Below are 27,211 nucleotides of genomic sequence, written 5' to 3'. Positions count from 1 at the left end.
TCAAAAATTTCCTTCAAAATTAGACTCCTGCTCAGCTCCGCAGAAGAGCTGAATTTCGCATAGAAAGTCTGAATTATCATGTAAAAGCGACTTTGCTGTAGAAAATATTCTAATGTTGCAGTTCCTATCTGACAATTTCTTAAAACTAGAGTATCCATGACGACGTTTACTTCTTGCCTTCTCTTACAATACCACCGTTGATTATACACATGTGTGCTAGTAGCTCTTCTGGAATCTGTCTGGCACTCTTCTCAAACTTGTCAGTCTCTACAAACATGCAGACATCGGTGGCTATTAATTCTCGTTGTCATTTTCTTCTGACAGAAATCATTTGTATGTACGCATTTACATGCGCAACCTAACGTCGCACGTAGTGTATTCAGTGACATGTATGGCAATTTTTGACCAATCCGCATATGATATATTTATTAGGTATTTCAGTGCACAGTCAGACGGTATTGGAAATGCGTCGTGTCCACAGTTGTGTGTAATGGATCAAGAAATGTTCAGTTACTCATAAAGAGTGGAGGATATTCTTACAAGGAAGAGTTTTACACTAATAATTTAAAAATGAAATTATTCTTCTGGGCTAACACACAGTAAATGTTACTACTTACCCGAGGAAGTGGCTTCCGTTGTTTCTCTAGATGTAGTCCCGTCACCTCAATGATATTAGGCAACAGTGGCCGTGGGTAATTCACGCTGAAGTGGTTGTTGACAATAAGAAGGCTGAAGTTTCTGTCAATTTCTTCCACAGGGGGGTGATCAGGGCCAAAATATTTCCTAATCAGTTCATTTTGCGATGGCATTGTTACGTAGTTCCATATGTAAAACATTCGAGCCATAAAATAGGCATTATATAGTCTTTCCCAGAAAGACATGTGGTCTGTGTAGCCAACCAGCAGATCGGGACAGTATGCTGGGTTGTTGGGATTTCCATAAGAAGCGAGAACTGGAGTAGGAGCGGCCAGAGACACGTAGCCAATTGTTGGTGGGGATCCCAACTGGTGAATCAAGCCATAATAGCAATAATATACTAACTGCTCCAGAATAACTACGTCGAAAGACGGCTGGGACCTGCAAACAAAAGTAAGACATCAAAACATCTTAGTATTAAGCATTTTAGAATGTAAAACATATCGCTCAATTCAAACATAATTACCGGAGAAAATCCTTCATCTGTTGGGATTCTAACTGGATCTCACACGTCGCCTTTCCTGAAGGAGACCATCTTTCTATGAATCCAACTGGACTTCGGTCTGACATCGAAGTAAAGTCAAATGTTTTTCTCCAATAGTCGTATGTCATCGATACATCAATTTCTGTAAAATTCTGGATGTTTTTCTGTAGGAAAAAATGTATTTCAGTAGATACGTCCAGAAATATATTACATGTTCAATAACGAACTACACAATGGTGTCCAACTTCTAAGTGTCGGCGTGAAAAAGGAAAACTGAATGAGAAGAATCTGAAACTCATTCTATAACTACATTACGCAGTCAGCTGAGTAGCTGTAAGTATGTATAACACTTGACACGATATTCTGTTCTTTTCTTTACTGCATGAGCTTGTTTGTCAGTGGACGTGAGCTTAAGAATTACCTGTAACAGACTTCGAATAGGTACGTTATTTAAAGATAACGCATTGCAGAGGATCAGGAACACTTTTTCCCGCCATATCTACATCGTCTGTGCACTGGTTAACTGGATACAGTCCACACGTGCATAAAAGTACGCCACACAACGACCATCGTCACAGCTGAGCTTGCTAACGTATGTCAGTATGGTGTTTCTCCACTCTGAGGTGTGTGGCTCGAGACCGGGCGTTGGAATTAATTTTCATCTCTTGTATTTACCTGACAAATGAACTGCGGCTCATGTGTAGTGCCCTTGAACACAAGATTTTGCGCCAATAACCTGGACTAAATACTGGAAGTCCCCATAACGGTACATGGAGTGAAGGAATGACAAAGTGTTGACTGAAATCCGTCCGATAGATGGGAATGTTAAGCTGGGTGGTCCCTTTGGTGCCTATTTGAGAAGAGGCTACGTGCTGTCACAGGTTTCACTCTCCTTCTTCTCACATTTTCATACAATACAAATACGGCATTATACACTACTGGCCATTAAAATTGCTACACCACGAAGGTGACGTGCTACAGACGCGAAATTTAATCGACAGGAAGAAGATGCTGTAATGCTGTATATGCAAATGATTAGCTTTTCAGAGCATTCACACAAGGTTGGCGCCGGTGGCGACACCTACGACGTGCTGAAATGAGGAAGGTTTCCAACCGATTTCCCATACACAAACAGCAGTTCACCGGCGTTGCCTGGTGAAACGTTGTTGTGATGAGTCGTGTAAGGAGGTGAAATGCGTAATCATCACGTATCCGACTTTGATAAACGTCGGATTGTAGCCTATCGCGATTGCGGTTTATCGTATCGCGACATTGCTGCTCGCGTTCGTCGAGATCCAATGACTGTTGGCAGAATATGGAATCGGTGGGTTCCGGAGGGTAATACGGAACGCCATGCTGGATCCCAACGGCCTCGTGTCACTAGCAGTTGAGATGACAGGCATCTTATCCGCATGGGTGTAACGGATCGTGTAGCCACGTCTCGATCACTGAGTGAACAGATGGGGACGTTTGCAAGACAACAACCAACTGCACGAACAGTTCGACGACATTTGCAGCAGCATGGACTATCAGCTCAGAGACCATGGCTGCGCCGGCCGGTGTGGCCGAGCGGTTCTAGGCGCTTCAGCCCAGAACCGCGCTGCTGCTGCGGTCACAGGTTCGAATCCTGCCCCGGGCATGGATGTGTGTGATGTCCTTAGGTTAGTTAGGTTTAAGGTGTTCTAAGTTCTAGGGGACTGATGACCTCAGATGTTAAGTCACATAGTGCTCACAGCCATTTGAACCATTTGAACCATGGCTGCGGTTACCCCTGACGCTGCAACACAGACAGGAGCGCCTGCGATGCTGTACTCATCGACGAACCTGGGTGCACGAATGGCAAAACGTCATTTTTTCGGACGAATCGAGGTTCTGTTTACAGCATCATGATGGCCTCATCCGTGTTTGGTGGCATCGCGGTGAACGCACATTGGAAGCGTGTATTCGTCATCGCCATACTGGCGTATCACCCGGCGTGATGGTATGTGGTGCCATTGGTTATACGTCTCAGTAACCTCTTGTTCGCATTGAAGGCACTTTGAACAGTGGACGTTACATTTCAGATGTGTTACGACCCGTGGCTCTACCCTTCATTAGATCTCTGCGAAACCTTACATTTCAGCAGGATAATGCACTACCGCAATTTGCTTGTCCTGTACGGGCCTTTCTGGACACAGAAAATGTTCGACTGCTGCCCTGGCCAGCACATCCTCCAGATCTCTCACCAATTAAAAAGGTCTGGTCAATGGTGGCCGAGCAACTGGCTCGTCAGAACACGCCAGTCACTATATTTGATGAACTGTGATATGGTGTTGAAGCTGCATGGGCAGCTGTACCTGTACACGCCATCCAAGCTCTGTTTGACTCAATGCCCAGGCGTATCAAGGCCGTTATTACGGCCAGAGGTGGTTGTTCTGGCAACTGATTTCGCAGGATCTATGCACCCAAATTGCGTGAAAATGTAATGACATGTCAGTTCTAGTATAATATATTTGTCCAATGAATACCCGTTTATCATCCGCGTTTCTTCTTGGTGTACCAATTTTAATGGCCAGTACACATACCCATTACAATCACCTACACTTAACAGATCCATTTAAGACACAACTCTCATATTGTCACGAACTGCGAAGAAAGGGATCATACAACGAGGTGCCAAAAGACCTCCTAATATCGTGTCGGACATTCTTTATCCTTGGGGAAGCGCAGCAACTCGACGTGATATGCACTCTACAAGCCGTTGGTAGTCCCCTGCATAAATGATAAGCCTTGCTGCTTCTATGCAGGATTTTGTGGGCGTTCTGACCTCTCGACTGTGTCCCATAAATGTCCAATGGGATTCATGTCGGGCGAGATGGGTGGCCAAATCAAATCGCTGTAATTGTCCAGAATGTTCTTGAAACCAGTTGCGAACAATTATGGCCCAGAGACATGGCAATTTTAATTCATACAAATTCCAATGTTGTTTAGCAACATAACGTCCACAAATGGCTGAAAATAGTCTGTAAGTAGCCGAAGATAACCGTTTCCAGTGAATGATCAGTTCCATTCCATGTAAACATAGCCCGCACCATTATGCAGCCGGCCACCACTAGCTTGCACAGTGCCTTATTGACAACTATGATCCATGGCCTCGTGGGGTCTGGACTACAATTGAACCATACCATCATCTCTTATCAAATGAATTCGTGACTCGTCTAACCAGGCCACAGTTTTCCAGTCTCTAGAGCCCAGCTGGTATGGTCACGATTCCAGCTGTTAACTGAGGCACTCGTGTCGGTCATCTGCTGCCATAGCCCATTAAAGAAAATTTCGCCTCATTGTCCTAACGGATATGTTCGTCGTGCGTCCTACATTGATTCCTGCCCAGTGTTGCTTGTCTGTTAGCACTGACAACTCTAAGCAAAACCCGCTGCTCTCATCGTTAAGTGAAGGTCGTAGGCCACTGCGTTGTCCATCGTGAGAGATAATAGCTGAAATTTGGTACTCTCGGCACACTCTTGTGGCTGTGAACCTCGGGATATTGAATTCGCTGACGATTTCCGAAATTGAATGTCCCATGCGTCTGACTCTAAGAACTATTCCGCGTTCGAAGTCGATTAATTTCCGCCGTGCGGCCGCAATCACTTGGGAAACCTTTTCACATTAATTACCTGAGTACTAACGACAGCTCCGCCAATGCACTGCCCGTTTCTGCCTTGTGTAGGCGATACTATCGCCGTCTGTATGTGTTGTACTGCGCTGATGAAGCAAATCCTTCTCTATTAAGCTGCTGAATTTACACATAGGACTCTCCCAAGCCAACAGTAGCACTGAACTCTCTTTTGCGACGCTTCTGACATGCACAGTAAGCAGTTTAGTGATTACTGATGTGTCGTATTGGGATGGTCACACTTTTGTTTGTCATCGAGTGAATGTTTCTTCTTCTGTCGACTACAGAGATGGCTCAAATGGCTCTGAGCACTATGGGACTTAACTTCTGAGTTCATCAGTTCAAATGGTTCAAATGGCTCTGAGTACTATGAGACGCAACATCTTAGGTCATAAGTACCCTAGAACTTAGAACTACTTAAACCTAACTAACCTAAGGACATCACACACATCCATGCCCGACGCTGGATTCGAACCTGCGACCGTAGCGGTCGTGCGGTTCCAGACTGAAGCGCCTAGAACCGCTCGGCCTCCCCGGCCGGCGACTACAGAGATGACGCACTGCAACCACGTGACCGAGAGATGTGGCTGAGGCTCGGAATGAAAGCGGTTCGAACCCCATCTAGCTATCTAAATTAAGAATTTCCGGGGTTTCCCTAAATCGCCACGGAAATAAACCAGATTAATTCTCTCGAAAAGATAGCGGCCGATTTCATTTACCTTTTTTACTAAGCACCGCTTTTAGATCGTGCAAAAGAAGCCACCTGTCGTTAAAACTTCATTATTTAAGCGTTTCGGGTGGGGAACATCATCTGAGTGTCTACCAAACACATCACAGTTGACATGAACGCACAACGTAAATATGGAAATTTGTGGTAAGTTCCTATGGCACCAAACTGTTTCGGTCATCGGTCCCTAGCCTTACACACTACTTAATCTAACTGAAACTAACATTCGCTAAGGACAACACACACACCAGTGCCCGAGGGAGGACTCGAACCTCCGACGAGGGGAACCGCGAGAACCGTGGCAAGGTGCCGGCAGACCGCGGGGATACCGCGCGCGGCGCACAACTTAAAGTTGGCCTATTAAGAATAGATGTAATTAAATCCACTGACAAACGATTTCACACAGTAAAGAAAAGAACTTAATACATAATATCATGTAAAGAGTTACTTATCGCACAACTGACTCCGTACTGGAGTTATAGAACCCAACTATCATAACATGTCACCTGGTGGCATGGTTGTACTGACGTTAGAATGCATCATCAAAAGTCAGCGGACAATTACTAAAACATTTAATGAAAATTTAGAGCCACAGAAACGTGCAAACAGAAGAACATCGTAAAGGAAGGAATATGTAGAGTTTAACATCCCATCGACTATGAAGCCATATAGGGGCAGACCATGAGCTCGGGGTAGGGAGGGATGGAGAACGAAATCGGCCGTGCCCTATACAAAGGATCTATCCCGGCATTTGGCTGGATAAAGACAGGGAAAACATGGAAAATCTATATCTCGATGAATGGGCTGGGATTTGAATCGTCGCTTCCAAAAATGGGAGTCCGACCTTGTAACCACTGTGGCACCTCACTTCGTAACATCATAAATACGCGCATCAAAAAATGTTTTGCATCACCCCAGTTCCCAGAACTACTGAAGATAGACGTTGACTGTGGATACTGTTTCGCAGTCAGTCCCTTTGACTGTTCAGAGATGTCACTAAACCCGCCCAAAGATGTGAACAACCATGCATGAGCAGCGCCTATTTGACGGAGGGGATCCGACAGCCGATCAGCTCGTCATTCCACCAGGAAGGAGGTACACAGCTCTTATTGTCTGTAGTTCAACCATGCCTAGACGGGCAATACCGCGGATCCGTCGCGTCCGCATTGTTACTTTGTGACAGGAAGGGCTCTCAACAAGAGAAGTGTCCAGGCGTCTCGGAGTGAACCAAAGCGATGTTGTTCGGACATGGAGGAGATACAGAGAGATAGGAACTGTCGATGATATGCCTCGCTCACGCCGCCCAAGGGCTACTACTGCAGTGGATGACCGTTACCTATGGATTATGGCTCGAAGGAACCCTGACAGCAACGCCACCATGTTGAATAATGCTTTTCGTGCAGCCACAGGACTTCGTGTTACGATTCAAACTGTGCCCAATAATCTGCAAGATGCGCAACTTCACTCCCGACGTCCATGGCGAGGTCCATCTTTGCAACCACGACACCATGCAGCGCGGTACAGATGGGCCCGACAACATGCCGAATGTGCCCCTCAGTGGCATCACGCTCTCTTCACCGTTGAGTGTCGCATATGCCTTGAACCAGACAATCGTCAGAGACGTGTTTGGAAGCAACCTCAGCAGGCCGAACGCCTTAGACACACTGTGCAGCGAGTGCAGAAAGGTGGAGATTCCCTGCTGTTTTGGGGTGGCATTATGTGGGGCCGACGTCTGCCGCTGGTCGTCATGGTAGGCGACGTCATGGCTGTACGATACGTGATTGCCATCCTCCGACCGATAGTGCAACCATGTCGGCAGCATACTGGCGAGGCATTCGTCTTCATGGACGACAGTTCGCGCTCCCATCATGCACATCTTGTGAATGACTTCCTTCAGGATAACGACATCGCTCGATTAGAGTGGCCAGCATGTTCTCCAGACATGAACCCTTACGAACATGCCTGGGATAGATTGAAAAATACTGTTTATGGACGACGTTCCCCACCAACCACCCTGAGGGATCTACGCCCTATCGCCGTTGAGGAGTGGGACAATCTGGACCAACAGTGCCTTGATTAACTTGTGGATAGTATGCCACAACGAATACAGGTATGCATCAGTGCAAAATGACGTGCTACTGGGTATTAGAGATACCGGTGTGTACAGCAATCTGGAGCACCACCTCTGAAGGTCTCGCTATATGGTGGTACAACATGTAATGTGTGATGTTCATGAGCAATAAAAACGGCGGAAATGATGTTTATGTTGATCTCTATTCAAATGGTTCAAATGGCTCTGAGCACTATGGGACTTAACATCTGTGGTCATCAGTCCCCCAGAACTTAAAACTACTTAAATCTAACTAACCTAAGGACATCACACACATCCATGTCCGAGGCAGGATTCGAACCTGCGACCGTAGCGGTCACGCGGATCTCTATTCCAATTCTCTGTAAAGGTTCCGGAACTCTTGGAACCGACGTGATGCAAAACTTTTTTTGATGTGTGTACATGTGGTATGAGCAAGGGATGATGGAAAGAGGAGGAAGAGAGGACAGCGTGAAACAATCCTGGCTCATGCAGTCCACACATTTGCTCCACCTGTAACCACCTTGTATTCAGTGGGACGTTAAACATATTTTTTTTTCTTTCTTCTATGTATCACATCAGTGATGGGATAAACACATTATTATGAGTATTAATGGTTTCCAGAAACTTGATATTTATTCAATTCGATCTACGTATGCAGTGAGACACGGCGAAATCATTAAAATGGTTCACATTAATGTAACATTGGTTTCTAAATTTTTAACGAGATTTGTTTTAAGTTCTAAACAATGTATTCATAGTTCCTTCATCAAATAGACCGCATTTACATACAGAATTGTTTCTACATATTTCCATGGCGATAAACGTAAATTGACAAAAATATTGTTGGATGCTTTCTCTCCAGATGTTCTCTCAGGTTACTGTCAGTCATTTTGGGACATAATGTTTGATTACAAATATCGTACCATGCAAATTCGTAACTTTCGTCTGTTACAGTAACATATCTTCACAAATAACTTGACTTATGCCTGCCAATTATTTTTAGCAACCGGAAACGAACACAGACAAAACTGAATCTAGGATTACTATGCTTTACTTTATGTAATTCTAGCGGAGAAACGCGGTGTTGCCCAGGTACTTATTTATAGCTATGCGACCACGCCCGTACTGCCCAACGTCTGGCCTTGTACTTAATATTTATGACGTCATATCTTCTGAACTATGTGTTCTCCAGTGATATAAATATTTTGGCATATCGCCACCATAAGTGATTACCGACCGAAAAATGTGTTGCGAATGGAGTTACTAGTAAAGAAGTAATTAATTTAAACATCATACATGATGCGGCAGTTTTTCAAATTCAAATGGTTCGAATGACTCTGAGCACTATGGGACTTAACTTCTAAGGTCATCAGTCCCCTACAACTTAGAACTAATTAAACCTAACTAACCTAAGGACATCACACACATCCATGCCCGAGGCAGGATTCGAACCTGCGACCGTAGCGATCGCGCGGTTCCAGACTGTAGCGCCTAGAAACGCTCGGCCACCCCGGCCGGCGCAGTTTTTCACCCAACCCTTTTCTTCTACTTACCTACATGCATCTGTATGATTACTCTCCAACTAACAACTAAGTGCCAGGCAGAGGGTTCATCAAATCATCTTTAAGCTACCGCTCCACTCTAGCTTTCCGTGCGAGCTCAGATTTCTCTTGTTTTATTATGATGATCATTTCCAATATGTAGGCGGGTGCTAGCAAAATATTTTCTCACTGTGAGGAGAAAGTTGGTGATTGAAATTTCATGAGAAGGTCCTGCCGCAGCGAAAAACGCCTTTGTTTTTATGACTGACCTCCCAGTTCGTTTATCAGATCAATGGTAATCTCCTGAACTATATGTTGTACAGTGACAGTAAGGTATACCTGTACCAAGTTTGGCTGAAATCGGTCCTGTGGTTTTGGAGGAGGTGTGGAACATACACACAATGTTAATACCTGCTCACAAGAGCACAGAATACACTCGGAGCTACGAATGTTTCGCCCCTTCCGCGAAAGGAAAGCTGCACTTCTGACGACTTGTTTTTTTCATTCTTCACTAGCACAGCCAGTGAGATGGGGCAATGATTACAACAATGGTCCGCATTTGGGAGGACGACGGTTCAAAATTCGCGTCAGGCTATGCACAATATGTTTTCCGCTATTTCCCTCATCTGCCACGGGAAAATGCTAGGATGGTTCCTTTGTAAAGAGCACGGTCGATTTCCTTCACCATTCTCGAAACATTTCCAGCTTCTGCTTCGTCTCTAATGACCTCAACGTCGACGGGACGCTAAACCTTAATCTTATTTCCTTCACTCCTTTTCCAGAATCGCTGTTATATATTTCCCCGTCTCGTTGAGCTTAGTCGACCTTTTATTTTTCACCTGCCTCTCGATAAGTCATTTCCATTCAACATGTAGTGCAAAAGCCTTTTGATCGTTCATTAACTACTCTCTTCATAGCTTCAGCGTACCAAGAAGATACTGCGCTTCGTAACTGCGTTTATCTTCGACACCGCCTCGAGATATATAAAATACCCGTTTTCTGGGTTAAACATTTACATACCAGTTACACAGCAAATATTGTTTCCTTGAGAATATAAGCTACTCAGTGCACATCTTTAAACAACACATCGAGTGATCCATCCAATCAGCCACTTCTCACGCTGTCCACACCTATCCCTTAAACTGTGAGCTGCTAACGAAGACAGAAGTTCCATCCGCGAGTAACACTGCCCGTGTGGAGCTATTACGGAGTAGCGGCTGCCACTTGGAACGGCTTCGGGGAAACACAAAACTGTTCGTGTGCTTCCTAGGAGTGTGGCCATTGTGCTGATCACACGAGACGTCTCAGTTTAAACAGCTCCGAGACGGAATTCTGAGTCTGTCTACTGCTGTGGCAAGGCGTGAATGGTAAGAGTATTGGTTTGTTGTACATTAATGAAATTTGTAACTGACACCAGCACTAAATTATTGGGGCGGGAGGATTCAATAGATACAGTGCATATCACTAGGGGGTCTAAACATGAGATCCCCTTGAAAGAAGTTGAAAAAATTAGGACCTAAAACCGCTTTATGGAGCATTCTCAATGACTCAGAACAGATATTTCAATGGTGCTTAAAACTTCTAAAGCGTGTCATTTTAAGACTGCATTACCGACTCTAAAAAAGTTATATAGTATTAATATTTAAATTTGTCGACAGTGTGTGGACTATTACTATACATTATGTGCTAAACAATCGTTTTTCAAACTAAATTCCTTTTGGTGAGTAATACAAGCGCATTTGATTCACTGGAACGTTAGTAAATCCTGAAAACTGTAAATTCTTACTGCACAAGAGCTTTCAGTATGTGTAATCAGTTACGTTTGGATCAACGGTATCATTTTTTGTCAACTAAGACTCAAAAAACTTAAATCGCTTTTCAAATAATATTATGGAGGACTCGCGTCTGCGATCCCCCGCCCCCGCCCCCGGACGCTGATGCTCATGGCTAGAGGAAAAGTTGTTTAGTTTCATGGCCATTGCCAGAAGAAATGTATTTTAGCTTCATAGCTACACAAGACGAGGATTGTGGTGAAAATTCGCTTCTCTGTTCGTGAATGTAATATACCCATAGCGAATCGTGTTATTGCTTCATAGTTACAATTCAGTAGCGGTATTATTTTAACAGCTATGTTAAATATCGCCCACCCTTGAGCCAAATGAGTGACTTTTCAAAGTTCCCTCGCAGTCTCTGTCTCTAGAAGACAATGCCTGTCTGCCCTAGGGGACGAATATGTGGTGAAGATGCGTATGCCACGTAGACAGATCACACATGATCCCACATATGATTTGCAGAGAGCCGAGTAGCGATGAATAGGGGGAGAAGAACCGCAGATGACCTGCGACCAAGGACGCATGCAGAGCTGTGCAGGAACTTTGTGGACATCCATCATTGCTCTTTCAACAGCCTCAAAGAGAGCATACTACGATGCTGCCAAGCATGTGTGGTGGCTGCAGGTATCCTTTATTTTGTTAAGTACAAATGTCAAATACAAACACCAGTTTTCTTACTCTTTCTTGGCAAAGGATGAATCCTTTATACCTCAGTTAGTTAGTTACTTAGTTCTGCGTCCCATGCACGACCATAAACGTTATTATCAGGAATTTTTGAACTAAATAAAGGACTGTAGTAACTGTTTCACGTCTCTATACTTGCCAATTATAGTTTTGCATACGTCTACTTATTTCTAATCAAGAGTTGCTGTATGGTGAAGAAAATGTTGTTAAGAAGATACCACTTAAGTCTTCATGTGGAAACACTTCTAAGGTCCTTCATACATTCCATTCCCATACAAAAAGTTATCAAAGACTATCATAGGTCCGTATTTCACACCTTGTGACTAAGGTAGATTCACTAGAACGAAATTAAAATTATTTTTCTTTCTCTTACTGTATTTGTGAACTGGTTCATAACTCTGAAACTGCAGTGAATTGTGGGCAATAAATATCTTTAGGAAATATATGTACTGTAAAGCTGTGGCCAATATTCTCAGTTACCTTACGATTATTTTAATTATTTTCCTTTGTGCAATGAGTGCTTAATGAGGGGTTATTACAGGAAAGGTCACTTGTGGACTTACGCTAAACACACTGGCGGAAAACCATCGCAACACTAAGAAGAAGTAGTGCGACATAAAAGAAAGTTGATAGGCATGTTGTCGTACCTTTTTCTTTTCGAATTTCGCGTCTGTCGCGTAAGAGTGGCGCTATTAGGCCCACTACGAGGATGGAAATCATGTATTTTTCGAATACACACTGTTAAGGTCATCAGCGTTAGTTACCTTTCAGACTGGACGTGGTGAGTTGATGCTACTCAAGAATGGATTTAACGCGGCAAAGACACCATTCTCACCGCATCACTGACTTTGAGAGGGGCCGTATAACAGGGCTACGAGAAGCTGGATGTTCCTTCTGCAATACTGCGGAAAGACTTGAAAGGAATGTAACCACTGTATATAGTTGTTGGCAGTGGTGGTCGCAAGAAGACCGGGCTCTGAAGGGCCACGCGGCACTACCGAGAGGAGAGACCATCGTGTTGTGGCGCATCGTACTGCATGTCCAGCAGCAATGTGAGCACAGTGGCACAATGAACTGCTGTAAATCGTTTACTTCAAGGACAGCACCGAGCCAGACGCCGCATACCGTACAATCCACTGATGCTAATCTACCGTCATTTGGGACTTCGGTGGTGTGAAAGGACAGTCACTGAAGGGCACGGTGGAGGTATGTTGTGTTCTCTGATAAAAGCTGGTTCCGCCTCGGTGGCAGTGATGGTTGTTGTAGGATAGAAAGAGCCCAGTTGAGGGCCTGCTGCCAATCCGTCTGAGTGCTAGACGCACTGGACCGACACCTGGAGTTATAATCTGTGGTTGAAATTTCGTTTGAGCACTCACGGTTATCCCACGCACCCTGACTGCAAATCTGTGATGCAGAATCCACTCGAGCACATGACATGACGTCATCCGAAAACAACTTTAACTGTCCCTGTACTGACCTACCATGCGCAACAGCGCAATAGGCTGCTGTCACTGTCTGCACACACGCATCTCTAGCACGCTCTGTCCTTAGTACTTCCCTATGACGTTACGATTGAATGAGCGAAAGGAGTAGGGGGGAGGAGTGAAACTCATATGGGGACTTCCGGTAACACGATCTTGGTTCGCTGCCAGGCCACTTGGAACGCTGCAAGTTTATCAAGCAAACATCTCGTCTTCTTACAGGGCGATTTAAATCCTTCCATATTTGTTTTGATTTCGTTCAGGACAAATGAAAATGGAAATGAGCGTTTGGCGTCATTGGCTGGGAGGCCCCTTGCGGGGCAGGTCCGGCGGCCGAGGTGCAGGTCTCACTACATTCGGCGCCACATTGGGCGACCTGCGCGCCAGATGGGGATGAAATGATGATGAAGACAACACAACACCTAGTCCCTGAGAGGAGAAAATTCCCCAACCGGAAATCGAACCCGGGCCCTTAGGACGGCAATCCGTCACGCTGACCACTCAGCTATCGGGGCAGACGGTTCAGGACAGAAGTTGATTTCATAGCACTGTGTTACTGACAGAGTACAACTTCATATGTTTATTCCTCTCTATAAATTGCACTGTTAATATTTTACTCGTTTTGTGCTTGATCTTGCTCGCATCTGTAATATGGGGTGGAGAAAATAATTCCTTATTTGTTTTCGTTTCATATAAAACAGAACCTGGTTTCGTTGTACAATTTTCTGTGGCCATTTATTCCTCCTGTAAACCCGTCTGTGAACTGATCGACTTAAATGCGTCGAAATTACGTTGTTCGTATTCTTTTTTATTTTAGTTCGAATCCATTTATCGTACCTTCCCGCATTTAATGGAGAACTCCATGTTCGCAGCTATTGACAGAATTGCTATTCAACTTTATTACAGCTTTTCAGGAACCGCTTCGAATGATGTTCCTCCTTCCCATTTAGTATACATTTTTGAATTAGTGTCTGAGTACGTAGCTCATGTACCAGTTACTATTATGCAGCAAAAACATTCTACTCGATGGGCATAATTGCACATGGGATTGTGTGAATATACTTCCACAGTACTGAATGCTCCGGCATTTAGTAAACTCTAGTTATAAAGATTTCACTAGTAGATCCATTGATGAAAGTATGAGAATGTGTATAATTTGCTTTTAAATTTCCATCAGGGTGGGAAGATGATTATAGCATATTGATTTCTGCTGAGATATATTGCTTGTAGTACATGTTAATAACTTTTGAATACATGTGCGTAACTACTGTTACATTTTTAGCATTTACAAGCAAGGGTGTTTGGGCCACTAAGAGAAAATAACGCCTCTTAAGCACATGTCTAAACCTAAAACTCATCTGACGTGACAGAAGCTGGTTTCATCGTATTGTGTTCACGATTATTACTTCTTCTTCATGTTGTACTCATTGAATTGCTTTGTGAATATCTTGCTAGCAATCTGCTTAATTTTTGCGTAGACTCATAATATTGTGTGGTGTAAATGAACCCACGATTGCCTGTTTGTTTTCTGTATCACATAAATACAAGCTGAACTGATCGCATAAGTATAAACTGCAATATTTGGTTTTAAAAATAAATTATTTTAGATACAAAAGGCAACCACGACGTCTTTTATAAAATTTTACATGATTGTGAAACCCAGCTATGAGAACTTGATCTTGGTTTTTGATTGAGATTTCTGGAATATATCGATAGATGCACGTAAATAGACAAACAAATGATTACAATGTCAAAAAAATTATTTATTCAAGAGAAAGCGCTTCACAAACTGAGCAAATCAATAATGCGTTGGTCCACCTCTGGCCCTTATTCAAGCGGTTATTCGGCTAGGCATTGGTTGACAGAGGTGTTGGATGTCATCCTGAGGGATACCGCGCCAAATTCTGTCGAACTGGTGCATTGTTGTTGTTGTGGTCTTCCGTCTTCTGCCTGGTTTGAGGCAGCTCTTCATGCTACTATGTCCTGTGCAAGCGTCTTCATCTCCGAGCAACTGCTTCAATCTACATCCTTTTGAACCTGCTTCTCTATTCATCTCTTGGTCTGCTTCTACGAGTTTTGCCCTCCATACTCCCCTCCAGTGCTAAAATGGTAATTCTTTGATGCCACAGAATGTATCCTACCAACCTATCCCTTCTTCAAGTCAAGTTGTGCCACAAGTTCCTCTTCTCTCCAATACTATTCAGTACCTCCTCATTAATTACATGATCTACCCAACTAATCTTCAGCATCCTTCTGCAGCACGCCATTTCAAAAGCTACTGCTCTCTTCTAGTCTACGCTATTTATCGTCCATGTTTCACTTCCATACATGACTACACTCCATACAAATACTTACAGAAAAGACTTCCCGACACCTAAATCTATACTCGATGTTAACAAATTTCTCTTCTTCAGGAACGCTTTCCTTGCCATAGCCAGTCTACATTTTATATCCTCTCTACTTCGACCATCATCAGTTATTTTGCTGCCCAAATAGCAAAACTCATCCAATGCTTTAAGTGTCTTATTTCCTTATCTCATTCCCTCAGAATCACCTGATTTAATTCGACTACATTCCATTATCCTCGTTTTGCTTTTGTTGATTTTCATCTTGTATCCTACTTCCAAGACACTGTCCATACCGTTCAACTGCTCTTCCAGGTCCTTTGCTGTCTCTGACAGAATTACGATGTCGTCGGGAAACCTCAAAGTTTTAATTTATTCTGCCGGCCGGTGTGGCCCAGCGGTTCTAGGTGCTTCAGTCTGGAACCGCGCGACCGTTACGGTCGCAGATTCGAATCCTGCCTCGGGAATGGATGTGTGTGATGTCCTTAGGTTAGTTAGGTTTAAGTTGTTCTAAGTTCTAGGGGACTGATGACCTCAGATATTAAGTCCCATAGTTCTCAGAGCCATTTGAACCATTTTAATTTCTTCTCCATGGACTTTTACTCCTACTCCACATTTTTCTGTTGTTTCCATTACTGTTTGCTCAATATACAGATTGAATAACACATAGAACACAGAAAATGTTGTGGGGAAGGCTAACCAAACGGCACTTAGGATCTGTAACAGATCTACTAAGGAGACCGCCTACACTACCCTTGTCCGTCCTCTTTTGGAATACCGCTACGCGGTGCGAAATCCTTATCAGGTAGGATTAGATTAGATTGGATTAGATTTACTTTCATTCCAAATGATCCATAGTGAGGAGGTCATCCGGGATGTAGAACACGTCAGCAAAACAACAATACATGACAAATATTTACAACTAAAACAAATAAGCTAATGTACCATTCCACAGGTCGCAAGTGGAATGATCGTCATTTTTTAATGAACACTATATGAAAGAGTCATTTTACAAATACTAATGCACTGAATTTAAAATAAAAAAGCTCAAACAAGGACAGCTTTGTATTATCGCGAAATAGGGGAGAGAGTGTGACTGAAATGATACAGTATTTGGGATGGACATCATCAGTTTTTCGTTGTGGAGAGATCTTCTCACGAAATTCCGATCACCAACTTTTTCATCCGAATGCGAAAATATTTTTTTGATGCCGACCTACATAGGGAGAAACGATCACCATGATAAAACAAGGTAAATCAGAGCTCGTACACAAAGATATAGATGTTCGTTCTTCCCGCACGCTATACGAGATTGGAATAATAGAGAATTATGAAGATGGTTCGATGAACCTTCTGCCAGGCACTTAAATGTGATTTTCTGAGTGTCCATGTATATGCAGATGAGCATCTGGGACAGGCTACAACCCTATCTCACTCCCTTCTCAACCACTACTTCCCTTTCATGCCCTTGACTCTTTATAACTGCCATCTGGTTTCTGTACAAATTGTAAAGAGCATTTCGCTCTCTATATTTTATTCCTGCCACCTTCAGAATTTGTAAGAGAGTTTGCCAGTCGACATCGTCAAAAGCTTTCTCTAAGTCTACAAATTCTATCTTCTAAGATAAGTCGTAGGGTCAATATTCCCTCGCGTGTTCCAGCATTTCAAAGGAATCCAAACTGATCACCCCCAAGGTCGGCTTCTACCAGTTTTTCCATTCGTCTGTGAGGAATTTGTGTTACTATTTTGCAACCGTAACTTACTAAACTGATAGTTCGGTAATTTTTACACCTGTCAACACCTGCTTTCTTTGGGATTGGAATTACTATATTCTTCTTGAAGTCTGAAGATTTTTCGTCTGTCTCACACATCTTGCTCACCAGATGGTAGAGTTCTGTTATGGCTGGCTCTCCCCAGGCTATCAGTAGTTCTAATGGAATGTTGTCTATTCCTGGGGCCTTGTTTCAACTTAGGTCTTTCAGTGCTCTGACAAATTTTTCACGCAGTATCAATTTCTCCCATCTCATCTTCAGCTACATCCTCTTCCATATTGCCCTGAACTACATCGGCCTCGTATAGACCCTCTACATACTCCTTCCACCTGTCCGCTTTCCATTCTTTTCCATCTGAGCTCTTGATATTCTTACAAGTGGTTCTCTTTTCTCCATAGGTCTCTCTAATTTTCCTGTAGGCAGTATCTATCTTACTCCTAGTGATATATGCCTCCACATCTTTACATTTGTTCTCTAGCCGTTCCTGCTTAGCCATTTTGCAGTTCCTGTCGGTATCATTTTTGAGACGTTTGTATCGTCTTCATTTACTGCATTTTTATATTTTATCCTTTCATCAATTAAATTCAATACCTCTTCTGTTACTCAAGGATTTCTACTAGCCCTCGTCTTTTTATTCACTTGATCCTCTCCTGCCTTCATTATTTCATCTCTCAAAGCTGCCCATTTTTCTTCTACTGTATTTCTTTCCCCTGTTCTTGTCAATTATACCCTAATGCTCTCTCTGAAACTCTCTACCCCCTGGTTCTTTCAGTTTATCCAGGTCCCATCTCCTTAAATTCACAAATTTTTGCAGTTTCTTAAGTTTTAATCTACAGTTCATAACCAATAAATTGTGGTCAGAGGCCAATGTCTTACAATTTAAAACCCGGTTCCTGAAATTCTGTCATACAATTATATAATCTATCTGAAACCGTCCAGTGTCTCCAAGCCTCTTGCACAAATACAACCTTCTTCCATGATTCTTAAACCAAGTGATTAAGTTATGTTCTGGGCAAAATTCTACCTGGTAGCTTCCTCTTTCATTCCTAACCCCAGTCTATGATCACCTACTACTTTTCCTTCTCTTCCTATTCCTGTTATCGAATTCCAGTCCCCATGACCATCGAATTTTCGTCTCCCTTATCTGAATAATATCTTTTATCGCTTCATACATTTCTTCAATCTCTTCATCATCTGCGGAGACGTGGTAGACGTGGACTTCGTGTCTGTGTTGGCTACAATAATGCGTTCACTATGCTGTTCGTAGTAGCTTATCAGTGCTACTATTTTTTTTATTCATGATTAAACTTACTCCTTGTTTGATTTTGCATTTATAATCCTGTATTCACCTGACCAGAAGTCATGTTCCTCCTGCCATCGAACATCACTAATTCCCAGTATATCTAACATTAATCTATCCATTTCCGTTTTTAATTTTTCTAACCTACCTGGCCGATTAAGCGATCTGACATTCCACGCTCCGATCAGTAGAACGCCAGTTTTCTTTCTCCTTTGCCCGGAGATCCGATTGGGGACTATTTTAACTATGGAATATTTCCCAAGAGGAGGCCATCATCATTTAATCACATTAGATCATTAAAATCCCGAGCTGTTTGGAGAGTCCTGCCGATAATGCTCCAAATGTTCTCAATTTGTGGGAGGTCCAGCGACCTTGCTGGCCTAGATAGAGTTTGGTAACCACGAAGACAAACAGTAGAAACTCTCGCCGTGTGCGGGCGGCCATTATCTTTCTGAAATGTTAGGCGAGGATGGCTTGCCATGATGGGCAAAAAAACGGGATGTAGAATATGTCGACGTACCGCCGTGCTAAAGGATGCCGCAGATAAGAACTGAAGGGGTCGTGCTATGAAATAAATGGCACGCCACACAATCACTGCTGGCTGTCGGGCCATATGGTGGACCGAGTGAGATGGCGCAGTGGTTAGCACACTGGACTCGCATTTGGGAGGACGACGGTTCAAACCCGCGTCTGGCCATCCTGATTTAGGTTTTCTGTGATTTCCCTAAATCGCAAAATCCGGGATGGTTCCTTTGAAATGGCACGGCCGACTTCCTTCCCCATCCTTACCTCTATGCCTGGTCCGCTCCCCCGAATCAACCTGGGTGGCCGAGCTATTCTAGGCGCTACAGTCTGGTACCGGGTGACCGCTACGGTCGCAGGTTCGAATCCTGCCTCGGGCATGGATGTGTGTGATGTCCTTAGGTTAGTTATGTTCAAGTAGTTCTAAGTTCTAGGGGACTGATGACCTCAGAAGTTAAGTCCTATAGTGCTTAGAGCCATTTGAACCATTTTGAACCGAATCAACCACCACCACCATCTGACAGGTGACAGACAGGTTGGCGTTCGACTGCTGTCCAAGGCATCTACAAACACGACTTCGCTGGTCATCAGGGAGCAGTCAGAAACAGGTTCATCACTGGAGACATTTCTACTGCAGCCAAGGAGATTCCAGGCCGAGATTTGTTTGGAGGCGCCCCGGATAGCGGTGGGATACCAACCTAACATTCGCCCGCCATAAGGCCCGACAACCAGGAGTGTCGGTTGAGGGTGCATTTCCTTTCACGGCAACACTTGTTTGACTGACATCCGCTTACAGCACAGCGGTGGCCAACATCCAACAACTCCATCAACCAACGCCAAGCCGAATAACTGCGTGGACCACCGCGTTGTTGACGTGTACCATTTGTGGAGCACTTTCTCTTTAATAAACAATGGATTTTTTCTGAAATTCGAATCACTTGTTTGTCTGTTCATATACGTCATATCTATAGATTTCCGTCCCACTCGGATAATTCCTTTATGTTGAATCGTTTCTTCTTTTTTGTCTTAGAGCATACGAATAAAAAATTATCAACTAAATCGCGAATTTCGAATTAGAAATACGCATTTTCGTGATTTGTTTTCTCGTATTCAGAGTTCGCTGCGAGGACTCTAGGAGCGCTGCTGTCGTTCTTTACTTCCGTGTCGTACCATGGGCCTCGCACTTCTTATATTTTGTTGTCCTTCAGGGAGGAATACACATGTTTAGTGAGCGGCTGAATGTAACACGAAATGATGCTCGTGATAACACCAGTTCTGCCAGCTGATTAAAACAAAATGGTAGACCATTACCATAAAACAAGAACACTATTGGGCCCATGATGAAACCCCGAGAAACGCCCTTCGTGATTTTCCCCCATGAACATGATGTGGCGTCCCTACACTCAAACATCCTAGCGTACTTTTCCGTTAACAGTTTGTTAAAACAGATCTAAATAAAGATTGTTCTGAAACAAAGTAAACAATAAAAACGTTGTTGCTCTTAACAGAATATTATGACTGATACAACCAAATAACTTTGAATAGTCACAAAAAATAACAAATGCTTGCATTTTATTTTGTACTCAATAAAATTATAAATAGCTGCCTCATTAGAATAGCCCTTTTAAAAACATACTGTGATTGACTCATCACATTACATATTACACGGCCGCAGAGTTTGAGTTTCTTATTGAGATTTTTTTTATTCTATATGAATTTTTACTACTGAGGATAGTGGTATTTTCCTTATTTTAAATGGTGATATTTTTGTACCAGATTTACTTAGTACCACTTCCTCAATGACTGTTCGCTTACCCCTCTTAACTTCTTGCAAATTTTTAAACTTTTCGTGGTATGTTCCACTTTTTTGTCACTAATCACATTATTTTTTTCTTTGAGATTTTCTGGAATGTTCATGTGAATGAAATTTGAACGACTCTGGGTCACGTTCTGATGCTCCATTGCCGGCCGAAGTGGCCGCGCGGTTCTGGCGCTGCAGTCTGGAACCGCGAGACCGCTGCGGTCGCAGGTTCGAATCCTGCCTCGGGCATGGATGTGTGTGATGTCCTTAGGTTAGTTAGGTTTAACTAGTTCTAAGTTCTAGGGGACTAATGACCGCAGCAGTTGAGTCCCATAGTGCTCAGAGCCATTTGAACCATTTTGATGCTCCATTAACCACAGAACAGCAAAGTTCTGGCACTGAGCGCCACGGGTTTTGAATCCGCGCCAGACGGCATGGACCTCGATTACCACTAGAGGTCTCTACAGCCGTCGCGCAATAAGCCGTGGCTGCGCGCGCTCTCCTGGCTCGCTACAACGTGAGGGCGCCACGGTGGAGCACGTGGTCCCAGCAGCCAATAGCGAGGTACCGTACCCTGTATATAAGCGCCTGCCTCTCGCTCAGCTAGCTTTTTGCTGCATGGTGTAACCAGTGGCACCTGAAACTCAATCCTTCCAAGACCCAGGCCATCATCGTAGGTCGTACCACTCTCTCCTTCCGGCTCCTGGATTTCTCCCTTACTGTCTGCACCCGTCCTGTCCGCCTTACCCCCACCCTCACCTACCTTGGCCTCACCATTGACCGTCACGTCACCTGGATCCCTCATCTCCGCTCCATCCAATCCAAAGCCCACAACTGCCTCCGACTCCTCAAACTCCTCTCTGGCCAGACATGGGGGTTGCACCCCTCTACCATCCTCCACACCTACAAATCCTTAATCCGTCCCATCCTATGTTACGCCAGTCCTGCCTGGATATCTGCCCCCCTCCCCAAATTCTATAAGTCCCTCCAGATCCTTGAGCGTCATGCACTCTGCCTCGCCTTCCGTATACGCCTCCCGCCCCCCACGCGGATCCTCTATGATCTCATTCCTTTCCCCCATCTGCTCCTATTCCTCGAACATACCGGCATCCTCTACACCTCCCACTGTCTTGAACCCCCTCACCCCCTGGTTGCTCCTCTCCTCTCCAATCCCCGCCCCCTGCCACGTCTTCACCGTTGTGTCCCCCCTACCCTCCATCTCTACACCCTACATCTCCTTTCCCAAGGTGGCTTCCATCAACTTCCCCTCCCGGATGATGCCCTCTCTCCCTCCATTTATCCTTCCTATCAACTCTGATCCTCACTCTCCCTCCTTTCCTCTGTCCTTTTCCTGGGCTCCCTTTCCCCCCTCCTTCCATCCTCTTTCTTCCCCACCTCCCCTCTCTCTGCCCCCTTCTCTCCCCCGAGACCTTTTACATTTCCCTCCTCTGCCTCCTCTCATTCCCTCTCGCGTCTGCCCTTCTCCCCCTTTATTAGTCCTCTCCCTCCTTGGTTCCCCCCCCCTTTTCGTTTTTTCCTCTCCTCCCTCCTTGTTTTTCCCCCTTCTCCAAGTCCCCCCCGCCAATCTGCCTTTGGATCGGGAGTGCCGTATTTGTGCCGCCATTTTCGTGCAGTGTTTTACAGTGTGTTTTTCCAGTGAGTGTTCCGTGTTGTGTCTTTTGGGAAGTGTAGCGAACAGCCATCATACTGTCGCTGGGTGTGATTTTTTATCTCTTGCGAACAGAAACCAGACTGTCGCCATGGTTTTTTTTAATTGTGTGTCTACTTTGTTCCTTGTCTGATTCCTGTGTATTTTATCAACATTGCCTACCCCTTTTGCTTTCTGTTTTAACTTTCCGCATTTTTACGCCATTTTACACTTTAAATCACCGTTTTATCGCCTGTTTTTCCTTGTTTCTTTCTTCTTCCTTTTTTTTTTTAAAAAAAGTCTGTAGGCTATAGAGCAGCGTAGTAAGCTGCTGCCAGCCCGCCCCCTTTGGGGGGAACTGAATATCAATAAAGAAAAAAAAATGATCAGCTAGCAGGCGATCATTGTAGGCAGAACCACCTCTTCCTTCCGTCTCCACAGCTTCTATATCACCATTTATGGCCGTCCTTATCATCCTCACCCCTACTCTCAAATACCTTGGCGTCACCCTTGACTGTCACTTCTCCTGGACCTCCATCTCCGGACGATCCAAGCCAAGGCACGTTCCCGCCTCCATCTCCTCAAGCTCGTTTCTGCACATGGGATCTGGACCCCTCCACCATCCTCCATACCTATAAATCCCTCATCTGCCCTATCCTCTGCTACACAGGTCCTGCATGGATCTCCGCCCCTCCTACCTTTTACAAAGCCCTTCAAATCCTAGAACGCCATGTGCTCTGCCTCGCCTATTGCATCCGTCTCCCCTCCCGCACACAGATCCTGTATGACCTTATTCCGTTCCCGCACCTCCTCCTTTTCCTTGAACAGATACGGATCCTCTACACCTGCCATAAACTTGATCCCCCTCACCCTCTTGTCTCTCCCATCCTCTCCCACCCCTGTCTGCTGCCGCGCCTCTATTCCTACGTCCCACCTGATCTCCATGTCTCCACTCTCCATACCCTCGTCCAAGGTGGCTTCCACCAACTCCCCCTCCCTGATGATGCCCTCATCCCCTCCATCTACCCCTCCTACCAACTTTTATACTCCCCTTCCACACCCTGTGTTTTTTTGTTAGGACACCCTCTCTCCCTTCTCTCCCTCCTCCCTTCCTCCCCCCCTCCTCCCCTTGGGCTTCCCCTACCCCCTACCTTCTTTCCTCCATCTCCTCTACCACTGGCATCTACACCCTCCCCTCTCCCTCCTCCCCCAACTTTTACCCTTTTTGGCAAGTCCCCGGACTCGTACACTTCAAGTGAACATTCACACCCCAGAGATCATCGCCGTCGGTTCTTTGCGTGTGCCGTCGTGTTAGTGCTTTAGTGTTTCACCGCTCACGCTCCATCGTTCACGTGCGTTATTTCAGTCAAGTTTCTTATTTTACTACACCTGCGAACGGCTCCGTGTTTTGTACTCATGTGTCTACTGTTTTTTGTACTTCATTATGTTTTGTTTTTCTATGTCTTCCTTGTTGCTATTTGTACTAGCTGTAGCCGAAGAGCAGCGTAAGATTGCCGCTGTCGGCCCACCTTTGTATAAGGTGTTAAAGTAAAAATAAAGAAAAAAGAGCTCAGCTAGGCAGTCCGATATTCGTGGAGTCTATCGACATCGCTTCAACAGACAGAGTGTTTGGAGTACTTCGTTTCCGTTACTAGTGGACGTTGTGCATTCGTGTCGCTTGTCACCCCGTTGCTTATTGTCGTCGTAAGGTCTCCCTTGGTCGTCCGTCGTTGTTCGTGTCCATCCTTTCCCGTTCGTTTGTTGTTCTCGGGCCGCTCCCGTTTGGTTCCGCCGCGCTTCGTTCTCGGCAACCCCGCTACCGTTCCGGTAGTGGTTACAACAAAAGTGTTTATTTAAATTTAGCGTTTCCGAAAATTCATTATATTTCGTCAGTATTTCAGAGTTATTAAAGGAGTGTTTAAGACATAACTCTACAGCTTGTCTTGCATTTAAGGACAGTTATTGCTTCGTAGTTAAACCTACACTGTTTGTTAAAAAGAGTGAAACACCGGAATAAATGGTTGGAGGTCAATCTAACTTCATACGTGTGCCGCACTCGGCGGGTATGGAAATTATTAGAGTTGCAATTCTACCTGTAAGGTAAGAGCAGTGGATAGTGTTACTAGTGTTTAGTGTTGTTACCAGGTACGATAGGTATGTAAGGGGCGTGGGCAGTGTCAGATGTTGAGTGAACTCTGTGATGGACACGAAGATGCCGCTTACTCGTGTCAGACATCGTTATCAGCAACAGAGTTTCAAAGCAATCTTACTGTGGGTCTCCATTGGACTGGCTGATCGTATCGTGCTGTGTCCAGATTCGTGTGGCACCTGGACTCGACCGTGGCCCGATGTTGGACTGCATGGAACGGACGGCAGGCATACTCGTCGAAAAGCTTTCGGTCGAGCAATTCTGACCACCAGAAGGGACGATCGCCGTATTGTGCACTAAACACATCGTAAACCCTTCTGCCCTCCGAAAAAAAGTAATAAACTTCCTGCAACATTTTGTGCCATCGCACATAATTGGACGGAGACAAGCAGGAGCCAGACTAGGGAGCAGCCGTCCGACGCGTATTCTGCCGTTAACATCGCAACACAGACGGCTGCTTTTGGAGGAGTACATTGATAGGGAAGCGAGGACTGGTTATGAATGGCGTCGCACTGCGTTCAGCGATGAATCGCGGTTCGTCACTACCCAGTCTGAGCATCGTCAGTAAGTGCGACGGCGAGTCGGTGATAAGCCCCATTCCTCCAATGTTTTGGAGAGGCCCAGCAGTGTTGCCGGCCGCTGTGGCAGAGCGATTCTAGGCGCTTCAGTCCGGAACCGCGCTGCTACTACGGTCGCAGGTTCGAATCCTGCCTCGGGCATGGATGTGTGCGATGTCCTTAGCTTAGTTCGGTTTAAGTATAGGGGACTAATGACCTCAGATGTTAACCCCCATATTGCTTAGAGCTATTTGAACCATTTTGAACCCAACAGTGTTAATCCTGACGTCGTAGTGTGGGCAGACATCAGGAATAACTTCTGGTCATGGCTGGTAGTGACTGAAAGAACTCTGACGGCACAGTGGTACGTCATGGACATCCTGCGGCCTCGTGTGTGAGATTCTTTAAAAGTGTAATTCTCTTCCACACATGACACGTGTCTCTACGAGCTGGCTGCGCGATATGAGATACTCTGTTGGCCAGCAAGATGCTGAGTTCCCCCCGATGGATTAGGATATCGACGAGCAGTTACAACAGCTGTGGGCCGGCTTGCCGCAGGAGAGGATACAACGTCTTCCCGACACCCTGCGCAACCGAAACAATGCACACATCCAGGCCATACTGATAAGTGGACTCATACCGACAGGTTCCTTGTAAATCTGACTCGACTTAATCTCTGAACTACCTCGAGATGACTGGGTGCTTGTGTTGTACTCATTTCATCATCATTCGTGAATGTGGCGCGTTTGGACTGAACGAAGGTTGGGACTTTGTACGGGCGCTGATAACCGCGCAGTTGAGCGCCCCAAAACCCAAACATCATCATCATCATCATCATCATCTCTGAACCAACTTACAGAACCAATTCAGTTTAATGCAAGCACCTTGCAGTTGACAAAAGCAGCCGTTATGTTTCGATAACAGACTGTGATACGACCTGATTTTCATAATGTACAGTTGATTCCAGAGCCTCAGTTCGATCCTCAGTTTGGTACAAGGAGGAGATGGAAAGAGGATCGGCGTCCAGTCGGTATCGTTAGAACTGGTAAAGAATTACAGAAAAAATGGAGAGCTGCAAGCTATACCTGTGAGCCCACAATATTAGCGTCCAGGAAGCAGCGATAGGTCGACAACTTTCCGTGGACCCCTGACCATAAACTCTTTTTGGGTTATTCAGTGGCAGTAAGGGATATCAGAACATTGCGGATTAAGGACAACTGCTCATGGAATGAATGTTATCTTCTTAGTGTATACTGTCACAGCCAAAAAAATTCCACATGCACTTCCAACTCTCGACGTCTATTTAGAGATTTATTTTTTTCCACCTGCTCTTCCGACTCTCGACATCTGTAGAGGTTTTTATCTATGTACTATAATTTAAACGGTTTCACAATCGTTCTTTTGATATTTAAGAAATTTTTTCTGCCTCCACTAGAAAGTGAAGAAACCTACATTCCATATTGAAGAACCCGTAAGCCACGCCAACGACTTTGACTCTAAAAATTATTTTCTGTCGAAGGTGCACTTACTCTTATCGGGTCCGTTGTCATGACTGTGACCTGATGGCCTCTCTTGGCGAGCTCGAGAGCTATCAGTCTGAAAGGCAGCTGGTGGCTGATGGAGGCCGTCGGGATGATGCCCAGGATCCTGGCTGAGTGGGCCACTCGAGCCGCCAGCATCACTACTAGGATCAGCGTCACGGAGCCATTCATTGTGAAAATGGCACAGTCTCACCTGCAGGCAGGGTTAACGACAACGTAAAAGAAACCTGAGTACAAATTTGTGGCATTCTGAAGAGATGACATAAAAAAACGTTTTGAAATTACAATGAAATCCAGACCATTTGCTGCTTACAGGCATTGATAAATATCAACGGGGACATCTGAAAATGTGTCCGCAGACCTGGACTCGAACCCAGGATCACCTGA

General features: G+C 44.8%; 1 protein-coding gene across 1 annotated transcript; it reads right to left on the bottom strand.

Moving 5' to 3' along the window:
• Positions 1-26,995, bottom strand: LOC126474364 (UDP-glucosyltransferase 2-like). The gene is made up of 4 exons (XM_050101831.1): positions 26,813-26,995; positions 1,163-1,344; positions 618-1,077; positions 1-48 (listed from the first exon to the last, which is right to left on the bottom strand). Exons 1-4 carry the CDS (start codon positions 26,993-26,995, stop codon positions 1-3), a joined length of 873 nt encoding a protein of 290 aa, XP_049957788.1.
• Between the last annotated feature and the right edge of the window lie 216 nt (positions 26,996-27,211).

This window comes from Schistocerca serialis, chromosome 4 (genome assembly GCF_023864345.2).
Source record: "Schistocerca serialis cubense isolate TAMUIC-IGC-003099 chromosome 4, iqSchSeri2.2, whole genome shotgun sequence".
NCBI lineage: Eukaryota > Metazoa > Arthropoda > Insecta > Orthoptera > Acrididae > Schistocerca > Schistocerca serialis.
Note: the sequence above shows the minus strand (reverse complement) of the source record. Positions and strands in the feature narration are given on the sequence as shown.

Excerpts from the sequence above, each read along its gene's own strand:
- LOC126474364 (XM_050101831.1), bottom strand. The coding sequence starts at position 26,995 with ATGAATGGCTCCGTGACGCTGATCCTAGTAGTGATGCTGGCGGCTCGA. Across the intron at positions 1,345-26,812 it reads TGACAACGGACCCGATAAGA|AAAAACATCCAGAATTTTAC; the intron begins GTAAGTGCACCT and ends TTTTTCCTACAG. Across the intron at positions 49-617 it reads AACGGAAGCCACTTCCTCGG|CTCTTCTGCGGAGCTGAGCA; the intron begins GTAAGTAGTAAC and ends TGCGAAATTCAG.